The sequence below is a fragment of the Spea bombifrons genome, chromosome 10 (genome assembly GCF_027358695.1).
Source record: "Spea bombifrons isolate aSpeBom1 chromosome 10, aSpeBom1.2.pri, whole genome shotgun sequence".
In the NCBI taxonomy this organism is placed as follows: domain Eukaryota; kingdom Metazoa; phylum Chordata; class Amphibia; order Anura; family Pelobatidae; genus Spea; species Spea bombifrons.
This window is the reverse complement of record NC_071096.1, coordinates 3,809,743-3,829,318: the sequence shown is the minus strand read 5'-3', so window position 1 is coordinate 3,829,318 and position 19,576 is coordinate 3,809,743. Positions and strand designations below refer to the sequence as shown.

The following is a 19,576-nucleotide window of genomic DNA, read 5'->3' as shown; positions in this document are numbered from 1 at the left end:
GTCCTTACCTCTCAATGTAAAATAGTCCCTAACTTTCAAGGTCTTGAAAAAACATCAAAAAACAATATTTTTTTTTATTAAATAAAATCGAATAAAATCAAAATGTATCCAGTGAAAGATTTCATGCGTTGTTTATTGTATAGGGTTTATCCGGGTAAAACAGTTAACATATCTTTCGACTGCTTGTTCCTGCAGATCCTCCTCCGTAACATCAAAAGAAGAAAAACGTCATCTCTGGACCGCGGGCTTCAGTTTTCGGGACCGAGCAGGAAATAATAATTTTTCTCGCCAATAAAGTAACGCATGATATGTATTTTTTTTAAAGAAATGTTTTTGTTTGTTTCTGGATTTAAATTCCCCCCCAAAAAAACTTTTTTGTTGTGTGACCAATTCTGCCATATAAATAACAATTCCCGCAGCAGTTCTTCCAGTCCCTACATTCAAATGGTCCGATCAAACTAGAACTGACAGACTACGATGAACCCATACATTAGGTACAGAGGGCTCGGCTCGCAGGCTTACAATCTATAGAATCTACATACGAAAAATCTTTTACTTTATTATTTTTATTATATATTAATAAATAATTCTAATAATAATAACAGCCTTTTTTTGTAGTAGAGACAGGAGGCTGTTGTAAACAGGGAGTGAAAAGTAAAAAGCCATCTCTAGGCTTATGTTATAAAAAGTGATAGTTATGACATCATAGGAAAAAGCAGATAATATTAATGAGATATCCTTTTGTTTTTTTTTTTTACTTTAATAAAAAAAGTTTGGAGGCTCAATTTTGTAATTTAATTTAATCTCCTTAACCACAGGATAAATAATCATACCTGGAAACTTAATAATAATAATAATAATAATAATAATAATAAATAAACTGAGCACATTATGCTGAATGAACATTTTAAAGGGCTCAGAAAGTATTTAATAGCAGATATCTTATATTTTATTTGTGCTGGAAACGTATTTTCCATGAAGAACCTGGTATTTTTTTTTTTTTTGCATCATGAAAAACTTTGTAAATTATTTTCAAATTATTTTCCGAATATAATCACGGCCATAGATATTTTTTGTTATATTGCGTTTTAGATCTGTTGATTAAAATCTTTTTTGTGTGTTTTGTTTCTATCTATGCGATGGCCAGATTGCTTAAATAAGGTAGGTACGTTTCTTGCTTGCTAGTCGTAAAATACTGAAATGTTTGAATTTCTGCTAAAAAATCCAACCTTTTTAAGGTTTTTCTTGAGCTAAGTTGTTGTGTTTTTTTTTTATTATTGAATAAATATCTGATTTTTGTTACACTGCGTTTGTTTCTTTCTTCTATTTTTTTTCTGTTGGATGATAATAAAATGTATAAAAGGAGAGAGATTTCCTAATAAATTGAAAAAAAAAACATTCACAGTTCGTGGACTTTGGTATCTTTTGTTAACAGATAACAGGGTTTATCAAACTTGGACTGAGAAAACGTGACGGACAGAACTCTGTACTCTGCACTCAGAATGAAATCACTTTGAATGGGATAAAAGCAAAGCAAAAAAAATCACTGCCGCTCGTCTCAATACCGGTGAGCGGCGGGCGCCATGTATACCCCTAGTGCAAACTTTATGGGGTCTGTTCAGCAGCACCCAAGTTGGTTCACCAGTAGCCTGAAGATCAGCTTCCCATCACTGACCTTGTTGGGGAGGTTGTCTTCTACAAGATGACCGTAGGCACCACGATTACATAATTTACTATACACACACACGATATCATTTCACAAGCACTTTTGAAGTTGTTCTTGTGCATTGACACGGGTTACACTGACATCACCATGGGGCAGTTTCGTTCCTGAAGACCAAGCTGCATCAAGACTAAGCTTTTGGTGGGGTTGGACTGCACCTTTGGGCCACCACTTTAAGACTTTGGTGGGTACCTTTTTTAGAAGTTCCAGTCCTCCCTTGGTTTCGGCCAGGGACCGAAGGTAGGGGCTGCATATCTGCCCCTCCTTAGGGAGTTCAGCTGTACCTGAACTTGTGGGCTCCAGCTATGACTGCCCACTGACATCGGTGGGCAGCCTCGCCAATGTCTTCCCGCCGACATCAGTGGCCGTTCCAGCTCGCATCGTGGGAAACACCCCCCATTTATAGGGGAAATAGGCAGGGAGTGGGGCGTGTCAAGAACCAGCTTGGAGGAAGCTTATTGGCTCTGAAAGCCTTGGAAGGAGGAGTAAGAAGAAGGTAGACTGTGGATTAGTTATGGGCTCTTTCCTCATGTGATACTCTATATTCATCAGTAAAGGAAAATAGTCCTTCATTTTTAAACAAACAATATCTAATGTAATTATATAGAAGAAAACCGGGGGGGGGGAAATTGGAAAAAAGGAAATAGACATTGCAGGAAACTAAAATGAAGCTAAATCTATGCAGACGACAATAAATTAGTAAAAAAAAGATATCTGACTCCATTTATCCAGATTGCGCGACCAACTCTTTTTTTCCTACAGATTTCTATTAATTTACCTAAAAAAAATGGTTCTTTGGTGAAACTTTGGGCTTGTAGCAAAAACATTCTATACATTTTATTAACAGAGCGCTGGAAGGTTCCGTACAGCTATTACAATAGGAGAGGGTGAAAATTAGGAATATAATACTATATATATATATATATACACACATAGACACGCATACAAACTATACATTAAATGGTAAATCAAGCCTTATAGAAGATGATAAAGAGTAGGAAAAAAGAGAGAGAAGCTACTAAAAAAAAAGGTAACGTGGACTGTGTCTGGAGGAAGAGATCACTCTTTACCCGGGGTGTGATTGCAAAAGGGTTTTCTAATTATCAATTAGCCTTTTAAACTTAAACTTGGATCAGCGAATCCAACGTGCCATTGGAAGACAGGAGTGATGGGAGTGATAAAGGGCCATTGGAACACAGGAGTGATGGGAGTGATAAAGGGCCATTGGAACACAGGAGTGATGGGAGTGATAAAGGGCCATTGGAACACAGGAGTGATGGGAGTGATAAAGAGCCAATGGAACACAGGAGTGATGGGAGTGATAAAGGGCCATTGGAGCACAGGAGTGATGGGAGTGATAAAGGGCCACTGGAAGACAGGAGTGATGGGAGTGATAAAGGGCCATTGGAGCACAGGAGTGATGGGAGTGATAAAGGGCCATTGGAACACGGGAGTGATGGGAGTGATAAAGGGCCATCGGCACACAGGAGTGATGGGAGTGATAAAGGGCCTCTGCACGCCTATGAAGAGATTCCATTAAAAACCAGCCATTTCCAGTTAGTTTAGTCATTAACACTGTGGATTTCCGATCCATTTCATTTTATGAAATTTTATTTTAATAATAAACATATTTGGTGCCCTTTACTCCCCCCTTAGGTTTGTAGTCTGTTTATTGCCCCTAGGTGTCTGTCCTTCCCCCATGTCTTGAGGGTACAATATGCACGGCCCAAGAAACTGCTTATTACCCCAAGCTTGCATGTGTATTGCCCCATGTGCGCTGCCTTATACAGCCCCAAGAAAATGCTTCCTATCCCAGGTCTGCATACCTATTGCCCCAAGCGCACTGTATTTTACCCCAGGTTTGCAAACTTTGCACGTGTACAGAAAGGCCACCTATCCACCCCCCTCCCAAATCTGAATCTGGTGTCATCCAATCCACCAATCACAGCAGAGTCCATTCATAGTAACAAGAGCTTCTGCGCCAATCACATGCCTCGGCGACTCAGTCCTTTTGTGAATGGAATCGCAGATTTGCGGGGGAGGCGGGGGTGGGTTTCCAGGCAACCGGATTACATTCACCAATAGAATTTAGACAGTTGGAAAGGGGGGGTCACGCGTGGGCACAAGGGCACTGAGGCTGAGGAGCCATGGCAACGTTAAACCAATCAGATCTAAGAGAGGAGAAAAAAGGAGGGTCATTTCGATTGACTGTGAATCAAGCCAATAAAACGATCGTATGCTTTGTCCAATCAGCGGAGACAGCATTAATAAGAAGGCGGGATGAAGAAGACTGACCGATGCTGCGGCCAATAGAGCGTTGAGTTGTAGTCTGAGTGGGTGTGGTGACGGGTGACAGGAGTCTTGTTCTTGTCCTTACACATAGTCAGCTGCGACTCTTCCGGGTCCCGTTCTCTTTAGCTCTGTCACACCGATCTCCCCCCAGGACATGGCCGCTGAGGCGTTGGTGGAGGCCCCGGTGCCCTGCGCCGGCCTCTTCTGGTACCTGGGTGTGGTAGCGGCTTCCTGGTGGGGCCTGAGGGCCGCCTGGCGCCTGCTGAGCGCTGTCCGGGTCTGGGTGCTGGGGAGTGGAGCGCAGGTGGGGCCGAGCATCGGGAGATGGGCAGGTGAGTGCGTCCGGGTCACCTCCCCGAGAGAGAGAGCGGGAATGGAGTCGGATGGATGGAGGGGTGAGAGTGAAAGCTGCTGGGGTCAGGTATAATGGAGGAACATGAGGCATGAATGGGGGCGGGGCTACATGCAGAGGGGTGAGAAGGTGTGAGCATGTGGGTGAAAGGGAGAGGGCAAAAGGCAAACATGAATGGGGGTAACTGGTTGAGAGGTAAATAGAAGACGGCAAAACAGGAATTAGGAGAGGGACAGGTAACAGGATGTGGGGTGAGAGAGCAAAACAGGAATGGGGAGGTAACAGGGTGTGGGGCAAAAGTGAGACATGCAAAGGAGCCCCATGAACAAAAAATAGATGGAGGGGTTGAATATGTATGCAGAAAAGTGCCCCCTAGAGTAGAAAAAAATACGAGAGATGGGGCATCTGTAAGGATTGTTGCAGGGTTAGAGTGTGCGGGTGAAATGGGGAGGTCAAGGAACAGCTGCAAACCCCCCCCCCAAGCAAAATGTAGGAAGACAGGGGCATACGGAGAGAGGGGTAAATGAAATGGAGAGGTCAAATAAAAGGTCCAAATGAGCCCCCTGAATGGAAATTGGAGGGAAAAGGTATACGCAGGAGGGTAATAGGAGATGAAGTGGAGGAACCCCCCCGGTGTCAAGTGCAAAGACATTCAATAAAAGGATGAGAATGGAGGAGAGCGGGGGTTGCATGAATGATGGAGGGCTATATGGAAGGAAAGAGATGGGTGGTTTTGTATGCAGCAGGGATGAGGATGTCTGTAGCAGACACCAAAGGGTGTCGAAAAGAGCTTCATATACCGAAGGCTTACAGAATAAGGGTATAACTAGAAGAGAAGCCATGTATGCAGAGTGCCAGGTAGGGGCAGATGCTGTACCACCAATGTAAGCTGCAGATAAGACCCATCTGGCCCCCCCCCCATGTCCTTTCTATGAATGGTGGCTTCATGGTGTGAGTGTAGTTGGAGGGGCTACAGTAGAGCGTGCGAGGGATTCCTGGGGTGTATTCTGGATTCTTTGGTATGGAAGATTAGAGACTTTGGAACTCGCTGTGAAAGAACTGGTTTATGATGGATACAAATGCAGCTTTGATGATATGTCTGTGCATAAATTGAAACAGGGGACCAATCAGGTCCCAAGAATTTAACAGACTAGGATTATAAAAGGGAGTTTAGATATATTTGGGATCGTTGAACGATGGAGGTAATTCCCTCCATGAGAATGGAATATTTGGAGTTGAATGGAAGTTTTAGTGAGTTGAAGAAAGGGCAATACATATAAAGTATAGTATAAAATATAGAGTATAGAAGAGGGTGTAGGGTGTGTGTTGATGATAGCTGGCTAATGTCCGCATGGTGTCTTCATTCTAAACAGCACCTTGTCCTCTTATGCCATGGTGATTGCACCCCCATAATTAACATTCATTAGCTGACCGCGGAACCAGTACCAATGGGAACGTTCTGTAAATGGGGAACGTTTACTGGGTCTGTATTTGGGTAAAGTGGTTGGTTTTTGATCAAGTATACTGTATCGTGTCACTTTGACCGCGACCGCAATAAACGCGCTGCTATTGAACTGTGACAAAGACCCACGACTGATAAAGGCTTTCCTTCAGAAAGAGTCTAAACGTATGAGTCTCCCTGAAAACATAAGAATTAGGATGAGTGACAAGCTGTGTCCGTGCCTCTTCTCTGAATACTGCGTTTATCAGGCTGCCACCCAAAGGTTCCTCCGATCTTTAGATCCTACAAATACCCCCCTCCCCCTCCAATGGAGATCTTGGGTTCTTCACTGGAGAAATGTAAACCGATTAATTTAATTTTCAGCTTTGGCTTATTTTCTCAGTTTTTACTTTATTTTTTTGTAATGATATGTAGCATCAGGGCCCTAATTTATTAGAACCACAGTTCACCATGTAATATAGTGCGTGATAACTACAGAAATTACCCCCTGTATACAGCAGAGGTTGCCTCATTGTGTAAAACGTTTAGGTACAGGGAGCCAGGTAGCCATAAAACCTTGCCGTTGGTACCTATATTTTTGAGTTAAATTGTTTTGATTTTCATGGAATAAACCTTTTCGGGCTTCTAAAAGTAAAGTTGCCTACTATTTCTAAACTCTAAATTTCTCCAAATCTCTTGATATAGAAAGTTTACAGAATAAAGAACATGAAAAAGAACATGAAAATTCAAAACAATAAACTTTACATCCATGTTCCAAGACAGATTAAAATCTCCTTATTTCCTGTAGGGCAATAACTGTGTAGGGCAAGGACAGTCAAAAACGTGTGAGTGGACTTTCAGAGCCTTGGAGTAGAACCCAAACTAGAATCATAAAGGGACATTACCAGTTATAAAAAAAAAAAAATAAAAAAAGAATTTTTGGTTCCAAAATTGGTCTTCTGGAGATCGACCCATGGAATTAGTGATGTAGGTCTCAGAATGAATGGCTCTTCCTTTGAAGAGATTCCATGTTGATAACTTCATCTCGGTGGATGTTGAAACTGGAATATGAATTGATGACGTTTTGGGGGATATTGGGGTTTTATAAATTTATTATAAGCGCTATAATTCAAATTCAAACCTGTGAATGAATGAATGGTTTGTCAACAAACCTTCGTACAGAAATCAGAGTGGATTGGTTGCTGAATGACACATAAGTGGCGTATATCATGAATGCACATGCGCCAACGTTTGTACCATAAAACCTTTTACCACAAAGTGTTATCACATCTACTGCAAAAATATATATATATATAAAGGCAAATTACATTTATACGTTTATATAATGCCACACAAGCACTTTTAGCCATTGTGGCTACCATGTGTTTAAAGTATGTTCATAAGTCACCTCTAGTGTTTCCTTAATGAAGTCCGCGGGACCTGCTCAGCGACTTCCCACGTATTCATGCACACAACTCAATTTGCCTAAATCCGATGTGAAAGAACAACATTGTAGCAGCTCCTCCAAGTTGTCCAACTCATGATTCCGTTTGAGACAATGTCTCTAAACTTCAAAGTTCTTTCAAGAAACACTTGGCTCTCGCAGAGTTTGGGCACCTAGCCTGGTGCACAAGACTTCACCCTCATGTCAAGTGCAAAGTTAGGCCACAAAAGGCAACCTAAATAGCTTATATACGTGCCCCCTTATTTCAGAAAAACACCTACATTCTATCCCTTTGATGTAACTTTAGGCTTAAGGGCAAGATGGGCTTTATGAAACTTCAGTGTAGGAGCTGAAGAACGTTAGAGATACAATCGCAACTACTATGGCCATCTCGATAGTTGGATTCCATAACAGTAGTGTTGAAGTTGATCTACCATGAGGTCTACCACCTCCTGGTTTATATAGAGGAAGGTTGTCCACCCTTAAGTTAAACAAATCTGTTGGCCAGACCTTGAATGCGAAGGTCATCTACCATGCAGAAGCTCCCTTACTTCTGTGCCATCATCTGCAAACTACCCCCCTACCGCTGAGCTACGCTGGTGTAGAGAACAAGTATTCTTCTATACTTGGCGCTGGTTTAGTTACTTGAATGAGCAATATTTATATATATATTATTCAGATCGATTGAGTCATGCGTTAGTCCAAAGCATCGTCAAATCATCTTTAAAGCATACTATTAGCCAAATGGAATTTATGTATCTTACAGCTGAAACCTAAATGCAAATTGCTCCTTGATGAAAGGGATATTTATCGTGACTGGTACACTGTTTTCCCGGACAGTAAATATGTATCCAGGCAGACAATTAGAGTGTGCGTGAGAACAACAGCTCCATAATAGCAATCAGCGTAGAACTTCTTGTAGTTGGGGATGGTTAGTCGCAGCACAGAGCTCTCCGGCGCCATCTCCTGGCAGTTTACTGAACCTACACCGTTTTACCAATAAGTAGATGAATGAAGGGAATTCTCATTGTGTTAATGCATCTGCCTTAGATACGATACATTCATAAAAAAAAAAAAAAAGCTTTTATGTTATCATCATGTATATTTTCTCCCAGGACGCTGCTTATAGGTAGAGTAAAAGGTGTTTTATTTATTTAATGTGTCCAACATGCAGTTGCTATAAATATTTGACCCGCTTGTCATTTATACTTTTTAGCTTCATTCAGATTCCCTGAGTGGGGTTGCGTTTGTCTATCTCATGTATCTGTAAATGTTTAAGCACGTTTAAAAAGGCTTATTCACGCACATTTCTGTAAAGTAGGGTGACCATAACTGTCCATTTTTCCATGACATATACTCTGCTGACTATGTGCTGACCGATAAGTTTGGGATATATAACCCAGTCACTCTCTTCTGTAAGTTCATACGTTTCACATACAGCAGGGGCAGCCACTCATTGACATGTGAGATCTTTATGTGTCATGGAAAACAATGGTGGATGTGGCCACCCAAGTGCGTGGACGTTCTTTAAAGTTGAACCTCATTGGATTTTCTATGGAGAACCATCTCCTCTATGACGCAGTTTTTCTTTCTTTGTAGCTACAACCTTCCAACCCCCTTCTTCATTTTTTAACTCTCCTTTGTACCTTTTTTTAGTTCCGTAATGTCTTCTTTAAAGGACCGGTGCCCAGAATTGCACCGCATATTAAATGCGAGGTCTTACCACTGACATGTAAAGAGGTAGATGATATCCTCCTCCTGTGCATTAGTACCCAGTTTTATACATGCCATTACCTTATTGGCCTTTGCAGCTGCTGACTGGCATTGTGCACTGTCGCTAAGTCTGTTGTGTATGGTTATTCCTCCATCCTTAGTAGTTTTCCCCCAGGCAGATACCATTTAAAGTATATGTTCCATTGTTACGCTGTAAGCGAGGTTGCCGGGTGAACTTGATGGCTGCGGGATCCTTCAGATAAACCCAATAACTTGGAAGTGTGACTCTTGGATTGAGAATTAACCCCTAAATAACCTGCTTGGGTGGGATCTGTCGTCATTCTTGTTTTAAATGCCTACTTTAAAAATGTTGGTTCTTTCAATCCGTCCAACATCCTAAAATGTGCTTTCCTTTCCTGTATTTCTTGTTAGTGTGTGTGTGTGTGTGTGTGTGTGTGTATGTATATATTATATATTATTGTGCTACAGTGTAGATTTATGAATTGGCTGCCGCTGTTTCTATCAATCGGACCGGGTGCAGTTCATGCTCTGTGAACACTAGGTTGAATGTAATGTTTGTCCCCCCCCCCCACTGAGCATTAGGCCTCGTGAATGAACAGTTAGTTGATGTGATTAGGCCCTAGAGATGTGGTCATGTGACTGTGGTCACATTGGGTGGTACACGTGCAGCGAGGGGGGGGGGATGCTGTGAAATCCAGAGCGCCAATGCCAGTTAATGCCCAACAGCTCTTACTGCGTCTCCTGTCTTTCTGGGAAGATCGTCCGTCCAAAAATCTTTGTATTTTTCCACTGAGAGCAACGTTGGGTATCTTACCTTCTTTCATGCTGCAGCTCCCACTACCCCCAGCCAGACTGTGGTTTGCCCCCATGTAGTCACGAGGACTGCCATTAATAGCATGAGGGACTGTGGTTGGGCAGCTTCAACAAAAGCTTTGTAGCAGGAAAAGGGGGCGAAATATTGCTACTGAAAATGTATAGCCGACACTTATAGCGCTATACATTATGATATATAATATGATATAATGATTAGAACTTGGTTGGATCAGTTGTGGAGCCTAATAGTAAAAAATTCATTCACAAACTTGTATCAAGGGAAGTTGAAGTTAAGAGGACATCTTGTTTTGTGGAAAATATACTAATTTCAGCATCGTATATTTGAGATTGTTGGGTTTTAAAAACAATTAGCTGGTATTGACAACCCCCATTATAGTCATGGGGGTGATGGGAGTAGTAGTTCTGTAACACTTAGAGAGTTGATTGTTGGTTGACTCCAGCGTTTTAAGTAATTACTCATCATTAGGGAACTTTCAGGGGTTGCCCCTTGAGTCTCAGTTTTTTTTGCCCCAATCTCAGGGTGAAGGGGCAGATTCTCTGGGTCACGCAGTCTGGCGCTGACTCCTTCCCAGTCTACCCTGTTGGGACTTACAGTTGGTCAAGGTTTCAACAAGGACAAGTAGTAGAGCCATTTGGCTAACACGTCCGTCGATTCAGTAAATAGAATCTTAATGGACTGTTAAAGGGTTAATGTTTCAACAGTCCGGTAGTGACCTCATTGAGGGGCTTATGGATTCAACCTCAGACTTTGAATTGGGGTCCTAGCGGTGGCTCAGTCTCTCGCTAATACCCCAAATACTCAGGAGGAGTCCAGAAGCCGTTAACGAGCACCAAAGTATACAAAGTTGAAACTCGTCTTAAATGTTTCCATTCGAACCGTAAAACGTTGGGCTCGTCGGGGGGGGTGTCGTTTGGATTGACGTTAGTGAAGAAGCAGCGTGATATTTTATTTGACCATCGTTTATTTATTTTATGCAAATCCAGCTAAATTCCGACCGATTGCTGAGAGTTTTTGTTGTATGTTTTGGGGTTTATCGGGCGAGAAGCGAGTTGGGGAGATAGGAAACCGTTGGTCTTACTGCGTTCCCCATCAATTAAAGATATATCCTACAACGAAGGGCTGCGTTGGCCCCTGATTAAGAGTTAATGCGATGAGAGCAACTCACGACTTTATGAATAAACCTCTTTATATCTTAATTGCACATTAAACGATCTAGAAAAGATGACTGCCCCTTAACAAAACAAAAAAAATAATAGTATTTTTACCAAGGACCTTTTTTTGATTGGTCAAACAGGTAGCTTTCATATTATAAAGCCCATCTCCCTCAGCCAGCGCTTGGCTTGAGACTTATGAGAGTTGCCCTTTAGCAAGAGCTGTGACTGGATGTCTCTACAATGCAATGTCTTACAATATTTTGTAATTTCGCATTAAATCACGATATTTATTATTTATTATTTTCGGCTTTTTTTTTTTCTTCTTCTTATATTATTTTTGTTAGAATATCGGGCAAATTTCCCGTTCGCCAGGATGTTTCCGAGGATATTCTGTGTCCTTTTTTAAATGTAAGCGAGCGCAGGTTCCCTTCCCGCGCGATCCGTTATCCGGGATTTTGTAAACGCTTCGTTCCCATAGAAGACGGAGAGAAAAAAAAAAAGAGAGCGCGCGCGTTCTGTGCTGGAGAGCGGGCAGAAGGAAACTCCTGCCTTGACAACAGTAGCAGCCTTCATTCTCAGCGCTGATTGGACAGCCTCGTCCTATGGAGGCCTCGCAATTTTTTTTCTTTTTTTTCTGCAGTTTTTTTTTTTGCACAGGTGCAAAAGAACTCCTTGATTTATCAATGAAACATACAGCGCGCCACGTCTAAATCAAAAGCGGAATAAAGCAGCGCGCCGTCCCTAGGGCGTAAGCCAAAAATAAAACGCAATAGAGAGAGCGATAAGGGGGTGAGACGGCAGGCAGAGGGGGGGGGGGCTTTTTGAAGCCGAGTCGTGACCGTGCGTCTCTTCGGCTGGAGTTAAAGGAGCCGTCGTGCGGCGATGCATTAACTGTTCTGCTCTTCCTTTCCTTGGGAATCAAATGGTTAATTATCATGATTTTATACGGTGGCGTGAAATGCTATACTTTCTACGCCACCGAAAACAGAATCATTTCAGTATATAAAGCACACATACGGCCACCCGTGTTTAACCAAAATTCTCTGTTTTAGAACTAGGTTTGGAAATGACAATAAAAGTAATATTATATTCTTGTATAGATAAATATATACTGTGTGTGTATACACGCTAGCTGTCAAATGTTTAGGTTTGGGGTCATTTAGGTGTTTTCATGGAAAACAAGGACATTTCTGGCTGTAACATAATTGCAAAAGCCTTTTAAACTTAAACTTGGATCAGCGAACACAACGTGCCATTGGAATACAGGAGTGATGGGAGTGATAAAGGGCCATTGGAACATGGGAGTGATGGGAGTGATAAAGGGCCATTGGAACACAGGAGTGATGGGAGTGATAAAGGGCCATTGGAACGTGGGAGTGATGGGAGTGATAAAGGGCCATTAGAACATGGGAGTGATAAAGGGCCATTGGAACACAGGAGTGATGGGAGTGATAAAGGGCCATCGGAACCCAGGAGTGATGGGAGTGATGAAGGGCCATCGGAACCCAGGAGTGATGGGAGTGATAAAGGGCCATCGGAACCCAGGAGTGATGGGAGTGATAAAGGGCCGCTGTACGCCTATGAAGAGATTCCATTTAAAATCAGCCGTTTCCAGCTACAATAGTCATTTACGTTAACCCGTCTGCACGGGGTGGGGGTCTAAGTGACCCCAAATTTTGAACTGTAGTGTGTGTGTATATAATTTGTTGTTGAGAGTAGGTGTGTTAATCCCGTGGTATGAATGCAAAATATATTTTTATATCGTTTATTCGGTTAAAATTTAATTTTTAGCTGTCAGGGATCTCAATCACCCTCTGGTGGCTCTCGGACACTCGTTAACGTAAAATGCTTTGAAATAAGGGCTTCTTATTTAGTTACTTTTTATCGATAAGTTTGTTCACAATGCCATGTTTTAACTAATGTTTGGATTTTTTTCTCACTTTTGTCAGTTTAAATAATTTGATTAAAAGAGCTTCACTTACTGCGTTGTAGTAAAGTTTAGAATGTCCATCATTTCACGTGGTTGTCAGTAAAGCAGCCGGCCCACGGTGGACAGGATGCAGGGCGTGATCCTAAATGTCACATGATCACCTAAAATGTCAACCATTGCGTTGAAACAAGTGCAATGTAAGAAAACATAACGCATGACTAAACGCCAATCAAAACCCGAGTATTATCAGTAATATTTAATAGTCCTAGTCCTTTTCTACCGTGCTGAGTTATTAGCCATATGTGTGAGTGACTACATCTCCCATCATGCTCAGCCATTGGGTTCCTGTAGTATGATGGATGCTGTGAACCATGCGACACTCATTTCCGAACTTAGGAACCCAAATGCAAAGAAGAACGTAGAAGCTGCCGGGGCGTTAATATTGGTTCCTAATTTCCTGTTATCCGTGGATTTAAATCCCTTTGACTTCCCAATCCTACAAACATCATTGTTTCCCTTTTTTTTTATTTTATTGAGAGAGTGGTAGATACCTGGCGCAGCCTCCCAGCGGAAGTGATGGAGGGTAATACAGTGAGGGGATTTAAACATGCATGGGGTAGACTGATTAAAGTTTGAGTCTTTACAGACGGGGGGGCCGATCTGCCGGCAGATTCTACGTTTCCTATTCTTTTTCAACGTAAATGACTTTTCGCAAACCGGAGCTCAATGACGTCTAAAAGTACTTTTAAAAACTCAGCAAGGGGAGAATGGTCGTGTCTTCTCGATACCCTTCTCCTCTCCCCCCTCTCCTCCGCCTTGAGAGATGTGCACGCCGCAGAGCGTTTGTATTCCGGTGGCGTAGCTTCACCAGACAGGTCTGCAAGAGAGTGTTTTATTTTTAGACCTTCTGTTGCCATTTTTATCCTGTAAAAATATTCATCAGTGTCTGTGTGACAGGCAGGTTTTTTTTTTCTCCTTGTTTTTTTTTTATTATTATAAATATCCCAAGGACCCGCTGGCTTTTTGTTGCCGTACCCTTGTGGTTCTAGCATTCGTTTTTGTTCTGCTTGCCCTCCTCTGATGTCCCCTCGCTGCCCGCAGCCCCCCTTCTGTAAAAAAGATGAATAAAGGGGATTATTTCACGAGCCTTTCACGTCACGCGGCTCGTTCTGCTTACGTAGCCGCTCCTATTGAGAGTCCTGCGTGGACCGTTCACGAGTAAAATGCTCAGGGCTCGTTAAGGATTAGATAGGAGGTGGAATTTTCCGTTGCGATATTGTTCTGCCCATTCGAACGGCCATCGAAGAACATGGAAAAGTCTTAAGTTACGCATTTGGCGTGACGGTTATGGGGAGTAAAGTATCTGATTGTCCGAATGGGGTGCCCAAAAAGAACAGGAATGTTGGTCTGTACATTGTGGTAGGGAGCTGCTGGCATCTTATAGGTCATAATTAGTACACCTTTGTACCATCGGCATAGAAATGTAAATTCCTTTATGTCGAGACATCTTGCAGATGTCCAATCTAGAGACTAGGAAGCTCCAAGGTGCCATGGATAGAGGCGCCCACGATGCACGGCCAGAGCTTTGGCATTTTGCCACTCATGTACCCATGTTATGTGGATATGTGTCATGGTATCGGACAGCCAGGACATGCCCCTGGTCAACAAAGTGATCTCCTGCCATGCTGTGTGTTTCTTGGTGGAGAAGTCATACTTCTGAATCCACTACCAGGAAAGATGATGTATGAGCTCTTGGTGGCTCCAATCTTTGTCTCCCCTACATTAGGAAAAGTTATACTCCATGTATCCTTTTTTCCACCGCTGCTTCATAAGAAACTAAAAAAACAGTACTTAGAATTCTTAGAACTTCTAACAATCAAAGTGGGATGTTTGGTAAATATTTTGTATGGAATGTTGGTGGGAACAATCTCTTTTTAGGTGTAGCGTTGGTATCTCTTGGTCTTCCTTCTTCTCTATATCTAAATGGGACACCGTTGGCTGCTTCCCAGAATCAGTAGCTCTTTGGCCAGATTCCAGTGCTTCTCCAGACCCCGAAAGTGTAAGACTTGGGAACTTGTTGGCTAAGCTAAGTTCATTTGTTGATGATAAGGAAGATACGCTTCTCTGGGTTCTAAAGATCCTAAGACTGCCTCTGGGACAATATTTAAAGGAGTATTATGAGCAATCAAAAAGCCCACCTTTCCTCGTCCCCTCTATGACAGCCTAGACCAGGCTTAAACGATTGCCCTCAACTCTCACATAGATGTTTCGGGCCATGGCCCTGTACTTACAGATAACTGCCCCAACCCCTCTTGTAAAGCATTATCCTTGTAAAGATCCAATCGATACCCAGCATTGGCATGGATTTGTTTATGTTTATTATCCACGGGGATAATAGAATGGAATTCCCTCTGCTTTTCCAAAATTAAGGATTTTTATTCTTAATACTATCGTCACCGTTGCCGGTGTAAGCATGGACCTCTGTCTGAATGCTATACATGATGTTTGGAAGGAGGTATCACATTTTGGGTTTATTGTGAATGATCACCTTCTCTTCTTTATGTCGGGGACCATTCTTTTTTGTAAAAAAAAATTTATTTATTTATTATAACCTGGTTACCGTCTGCCTTTACCCATCGCCTCCATGTTGCGTTCGGCCCGCTGTTTTTCATAAAGATGCCGGGAGTCGCCGTCGTCTTATTAACTCGCAGCCTGCGTAGCCCTCATCTTTTTTTGTTGTACGTTAAATATAAGCTGGCATCTGTTGGGCTGCGTTAGCATTCAGTCTCAGGGAATTCAGCGCTTTCTAAATTCGGCTCTGCGAAGCCGGTGCCCTGTTTGCTTGAATCAATTGGGACTTCTATTTTTAGCAACAAAGCGGAATTGAAATAGCAATTTTCTTTCCATGCAATGGATCCCCAAGAGGAATACTGATGCAAGCTCTCTGTCATCTCTCCTCCCCTTCTGTACCCCCCCCTCCATCCTCCTTTCCTCCCTCCCTACCCCAAAAAAGATCGGATGGGAAAGGCAGCTGTCACGTTTTGCGGCAGAATTAATCTTTAATCAATCGGGTGTACTCAGGTGTTCGGGGGAGCGATGGGTCACGACGAGGAAAGCGGCTTTGAATCGAATGCTCCATCTGGGTTTGGACAGAACCTCTCCCAGTAAATCTCCCACTCACGCCGTGTTCTTCCGGTCTGTTTTTGATGTTTGATTTAGATGAGGCGGATTGGGTACCGGCTAAAAATAAAGTTGAGGAGCGGATGAGCGCGGTTATTTTTAACCCACGCAGACTGAAGTTTGGGTTTTCCGACCGCACGTGATCTGTTACGGCGGCGTCTGGCTTGTTAATGAGTTGGGCTGCATACCATACGGAAGTGGCCTAATTCTGTTAAACGATATAAAAAAAAAAAATACTGCATTATGATCTAGAACCTATTGCCTTTGCAGGTACAATAACATAGATATGAAAAGCTTATTTGAGGTCACATGAGGCCAGCGGGCTTCCAGTTCTGATCTGATTAAATCAGAGGTCCGGTGGCTGATGTAGAATATATTTGTGCCAGGGTTATCAATTTAAAAAAAAAAATAATAATAATAATAATAATAATGAAAGTCTGTGTTCTATCAATATAATAAATTATTAATTTTATGGATTTCTAAGGAAGATGTGTGGACTTGGATTGTCCATGAGCGGTCCTTTTCGTTGGATAAATCCCATGCCTTCCACCACGCATGCTCAAGTATAAGTAAAGTCCCCGCTTGAGATGACGAACTCTATGGCTGATTAGACGTGTGAGAACCGATATTAGAACCATTTGGCATCACTATTCGGGATTTACTATGTAGTTTTCTTTGTTAACTGCTGGAACTTTGAGTCTCTTGGTCAGTTGCGCGACTCACTTGGCCATTGTTTCAAGAGAGACCCACAAGGAATGACCCTCCTAATGGAGATGGTCCCTCGTATGAAGTCTCGCCGGCAACTTTTCTCGTAGGTTCTTCAACATCTACGTTCCCGTCCCTTACAGTTTGCTGCCAGATTATAGACTTCACATAGTTGGATTCAGGATGATGGTCTCTGGTCTATGATGTCCTATTTGGCTCCATTGACCAGAAGGTGGACTTGGTTGACTTTGGCTCGTCAAAACCAGGCCTATCGTGATGAATCTTGGCTTATCCATAGGTTTGTTTCAGGAACTATTGTTGTATTTGTATAGTTTTCTATATTTTTTTTTTACACCCAGTGGGATTATTTCTAGGTATTCACCATAAAGACGTCACTATCGACGGTTCGTTTTAAAGCAGCCTTAGCTCTCTGTGTAGTCTCATAGATGACATAATCTCTGAGTGTCTGCTACGCAACCTGTTAGCTGGGGGTCTAGATCATAACTTTACTAATCAGAAGAGGGGGGATAAATCTGAATGCTAATCTTATATTTTCTTTTCCTCGTTGCAGTGGTTACGGGGGCCACAGACGGGATTGGGAAGGCGTACGCCGAAGAGGTGAGCGTAATTTCTTTCTCTAAACGCGCAGCGATGAGACGGGGAATTAAGGTCCTACGTCATAGCCACATGGGGGGTATATGGGACATGAAAAGAACGATTCAAAGATGTCTACACAGGATGATCCAAATAGATGTACTCACTTTTTTCTTTCTCTTTCACACTTTCTCTCTATCTTTCTATTTTTTCTTTCTCTTTTCCTTTTCTTTCTCTTTTCCTTTTTCTTTCTCTTTTCATTTTCTTTCTCGTTTTTCTCTCTCTCTTTTTTCTTTCTTTCTTTTTCTTTTGTTTTTCTTTCTTTTTCTTTCTCTTTCTTTTGTTTTTCTTTCTCTCCTTTCTCTCTCTCTTTTTTCTTTCTTTTTCTTTCTCTTTTGTTTTTCTTTCTCTCCTTTCTCTCTCTTTTTTCTTTCTTTCTTTCTTTTTCTTTTGTTTTTCTTTCTTTTTCTTTCTCTTTCTTTTGTTTTTCTTTCTCTCCTTTCTCTCTCTTTTTTCTTTCTTTCTTTTTCTTTCTCTTTCTTTTGTTTTTCTTTCTCTCCTTTTTTTTCTCTCTCTCTCTCCCTCTTTTTTTTTCTCTTTTCTTTTTTTTCTTTCTCTCTCCAGCTGGCAAGACGTGGCATGAGCATTGTCCTTATCAGCAGATCCCCTGAAAAACTTGAAGAGGTTTCCAAAGAAATAAGTGAGTCTCCTTCCTGTAACATAGTAACGTTTACGTGTTCTCCGTTTCTGTATGTTCAATACATGTATGAGGCCGGTGGACAACATGTAAAAATATTCTTCTAGAATGATCAAAATATTAAGAATACAGAAATTATCAGCCTACCATTTTTCGGTAATCCTGGTAGCCCTCCATACTTTAATAAAACCTCCGCTTTCTGGAGAGGTCAGTCTGTGCACGGCTTGCAAATCTGCCATAACCGGCTTCGTCCAATGTCCTGTCCGCACGCGGCTTCCAGAACCACAGCTGCTGCTCCGTAGTTGGTACTGAGTCATACACGATTGCGCAGGTTGATCCTAAAACCAAGAGAAATAATGGGAAATCCCCCAAAAATAGCTTATACTTAACGCTCACGTTTTTTTTCCCTATTTCTTGACACTTTAAAGAAAACTTGCGTATTGTATGCATTTGCAGAAAAAAATATTTTGTTGTCCCGCTTTAAATGTAACTTCTTGGGTGCCAGAGCGGGAGTCAACTCATATCAATCTAATGCTTTGAAACCCTAAAGCACTCAAATTGTATGTGTGCTTTTACATCGTTGTGTGTCGGATTGCTTTTTTTTCAGAGCTTGTTCTGTGTTGGGGGAATAAATCCCTTCTTGGGGGTTTAAAATTCTTATCTTCCCAGCAAATCTTGTATTTCTTAAAAATATGAGAATTTTTTAGATTTTTTTTTTATGTTTTTTTTTTTAATTGCTTATTTAATATTTAAATATTAAATTATTAGAAATCAATCTATATAAATCTACATGTACAATTTTGGAGGTGAATAAAAAAAAAAATATTATAATTATTATATTTTTTTAAATAGCACCAATAATTCCTGCAGCGCTTCTTACAGTCCATACATTCAAAGGATCTGACAAAACTGGGATTGACAGGGGTTGATTGAGATTGATGGGAGTTGTAGCCCTCAGCAGATTCAGTCATACGGGAAAAACACCAGGTTCTAGATTGTTCTAACTGGCTAGTGGTCCAACGGTGAAAGTAGAACACGTATGGATGCTGTACATGGCACCGATTCCCAGTCTCTTCCCAAAATACAGTACCCCGTGACCACCGTGGCCGGTGACCTTGTTTTACCGGAAGGCGGTGTGTGTGTGTGGGGGGGAGTCGGGGCTTAACTATGGGGTCTTTGGATAGATTATTTCTTTATTACTGTTACAAATCCACCTCTTCCTGTAAAGACGGGCACAGAAAAGTGGATTTGGGGATTTTTGTAATTTTTTTTTTGGCACAGCATCTGCCGCTAAGGATATTAAACCTGAAACAATCCCAGACCGCATCAGATTGACGATTCTGCATGAATGGGCCGCGTGATAAGCCGCGCGATAAACCGCGGACGCTCCTTCCGCTTCCTTTCTGTGAATGGAAAGAAGCATCACGGGATTGAAAGGGATCTTGGCTCTTTTTTTCTTATGAATGAATTGAAACCTGGTTCGTGGAGCTGACGT

The 19,576-nt window shown here is 41.9% G+C and overlaps 1 protein-coding gene across 1 annotated transcript in view; it reads left to right on the top strand.

Annotated features, from left to right (window-relative positions):
- The first annotated feature begins 4,062 nt into the window (after nucleotides 1–4,062).
- HSD17B12 (hydroxysteroid 17-beta dehydrogenase 12) overlaps nucleotides 4,063–19,576 on the top strand; it is a 28,118-nt gene continuing 12,604 nt past the window's right edge. The window contains exons 1-3 of the mRNA XM_053448818.1: nucleotides 4,063–4,347; nucleotides 17,362–17,408; nucleotides 18,009–18,084. Of these exons, the coding sequence (XP_053304793.1) occupies nucleotides 4,170–4,347; nucleotides 17,362–17,408; nucleotides 18,009–18,084 (301 nt within the window). The 5' untranslated portion in view covers nucleotides 4,063–4,169. The remainder of the gene's footprint in view (nucleotides 4,348–17,361; nucleotides 17,409–18,008; nucleotides 18,085–19,576) is intronic.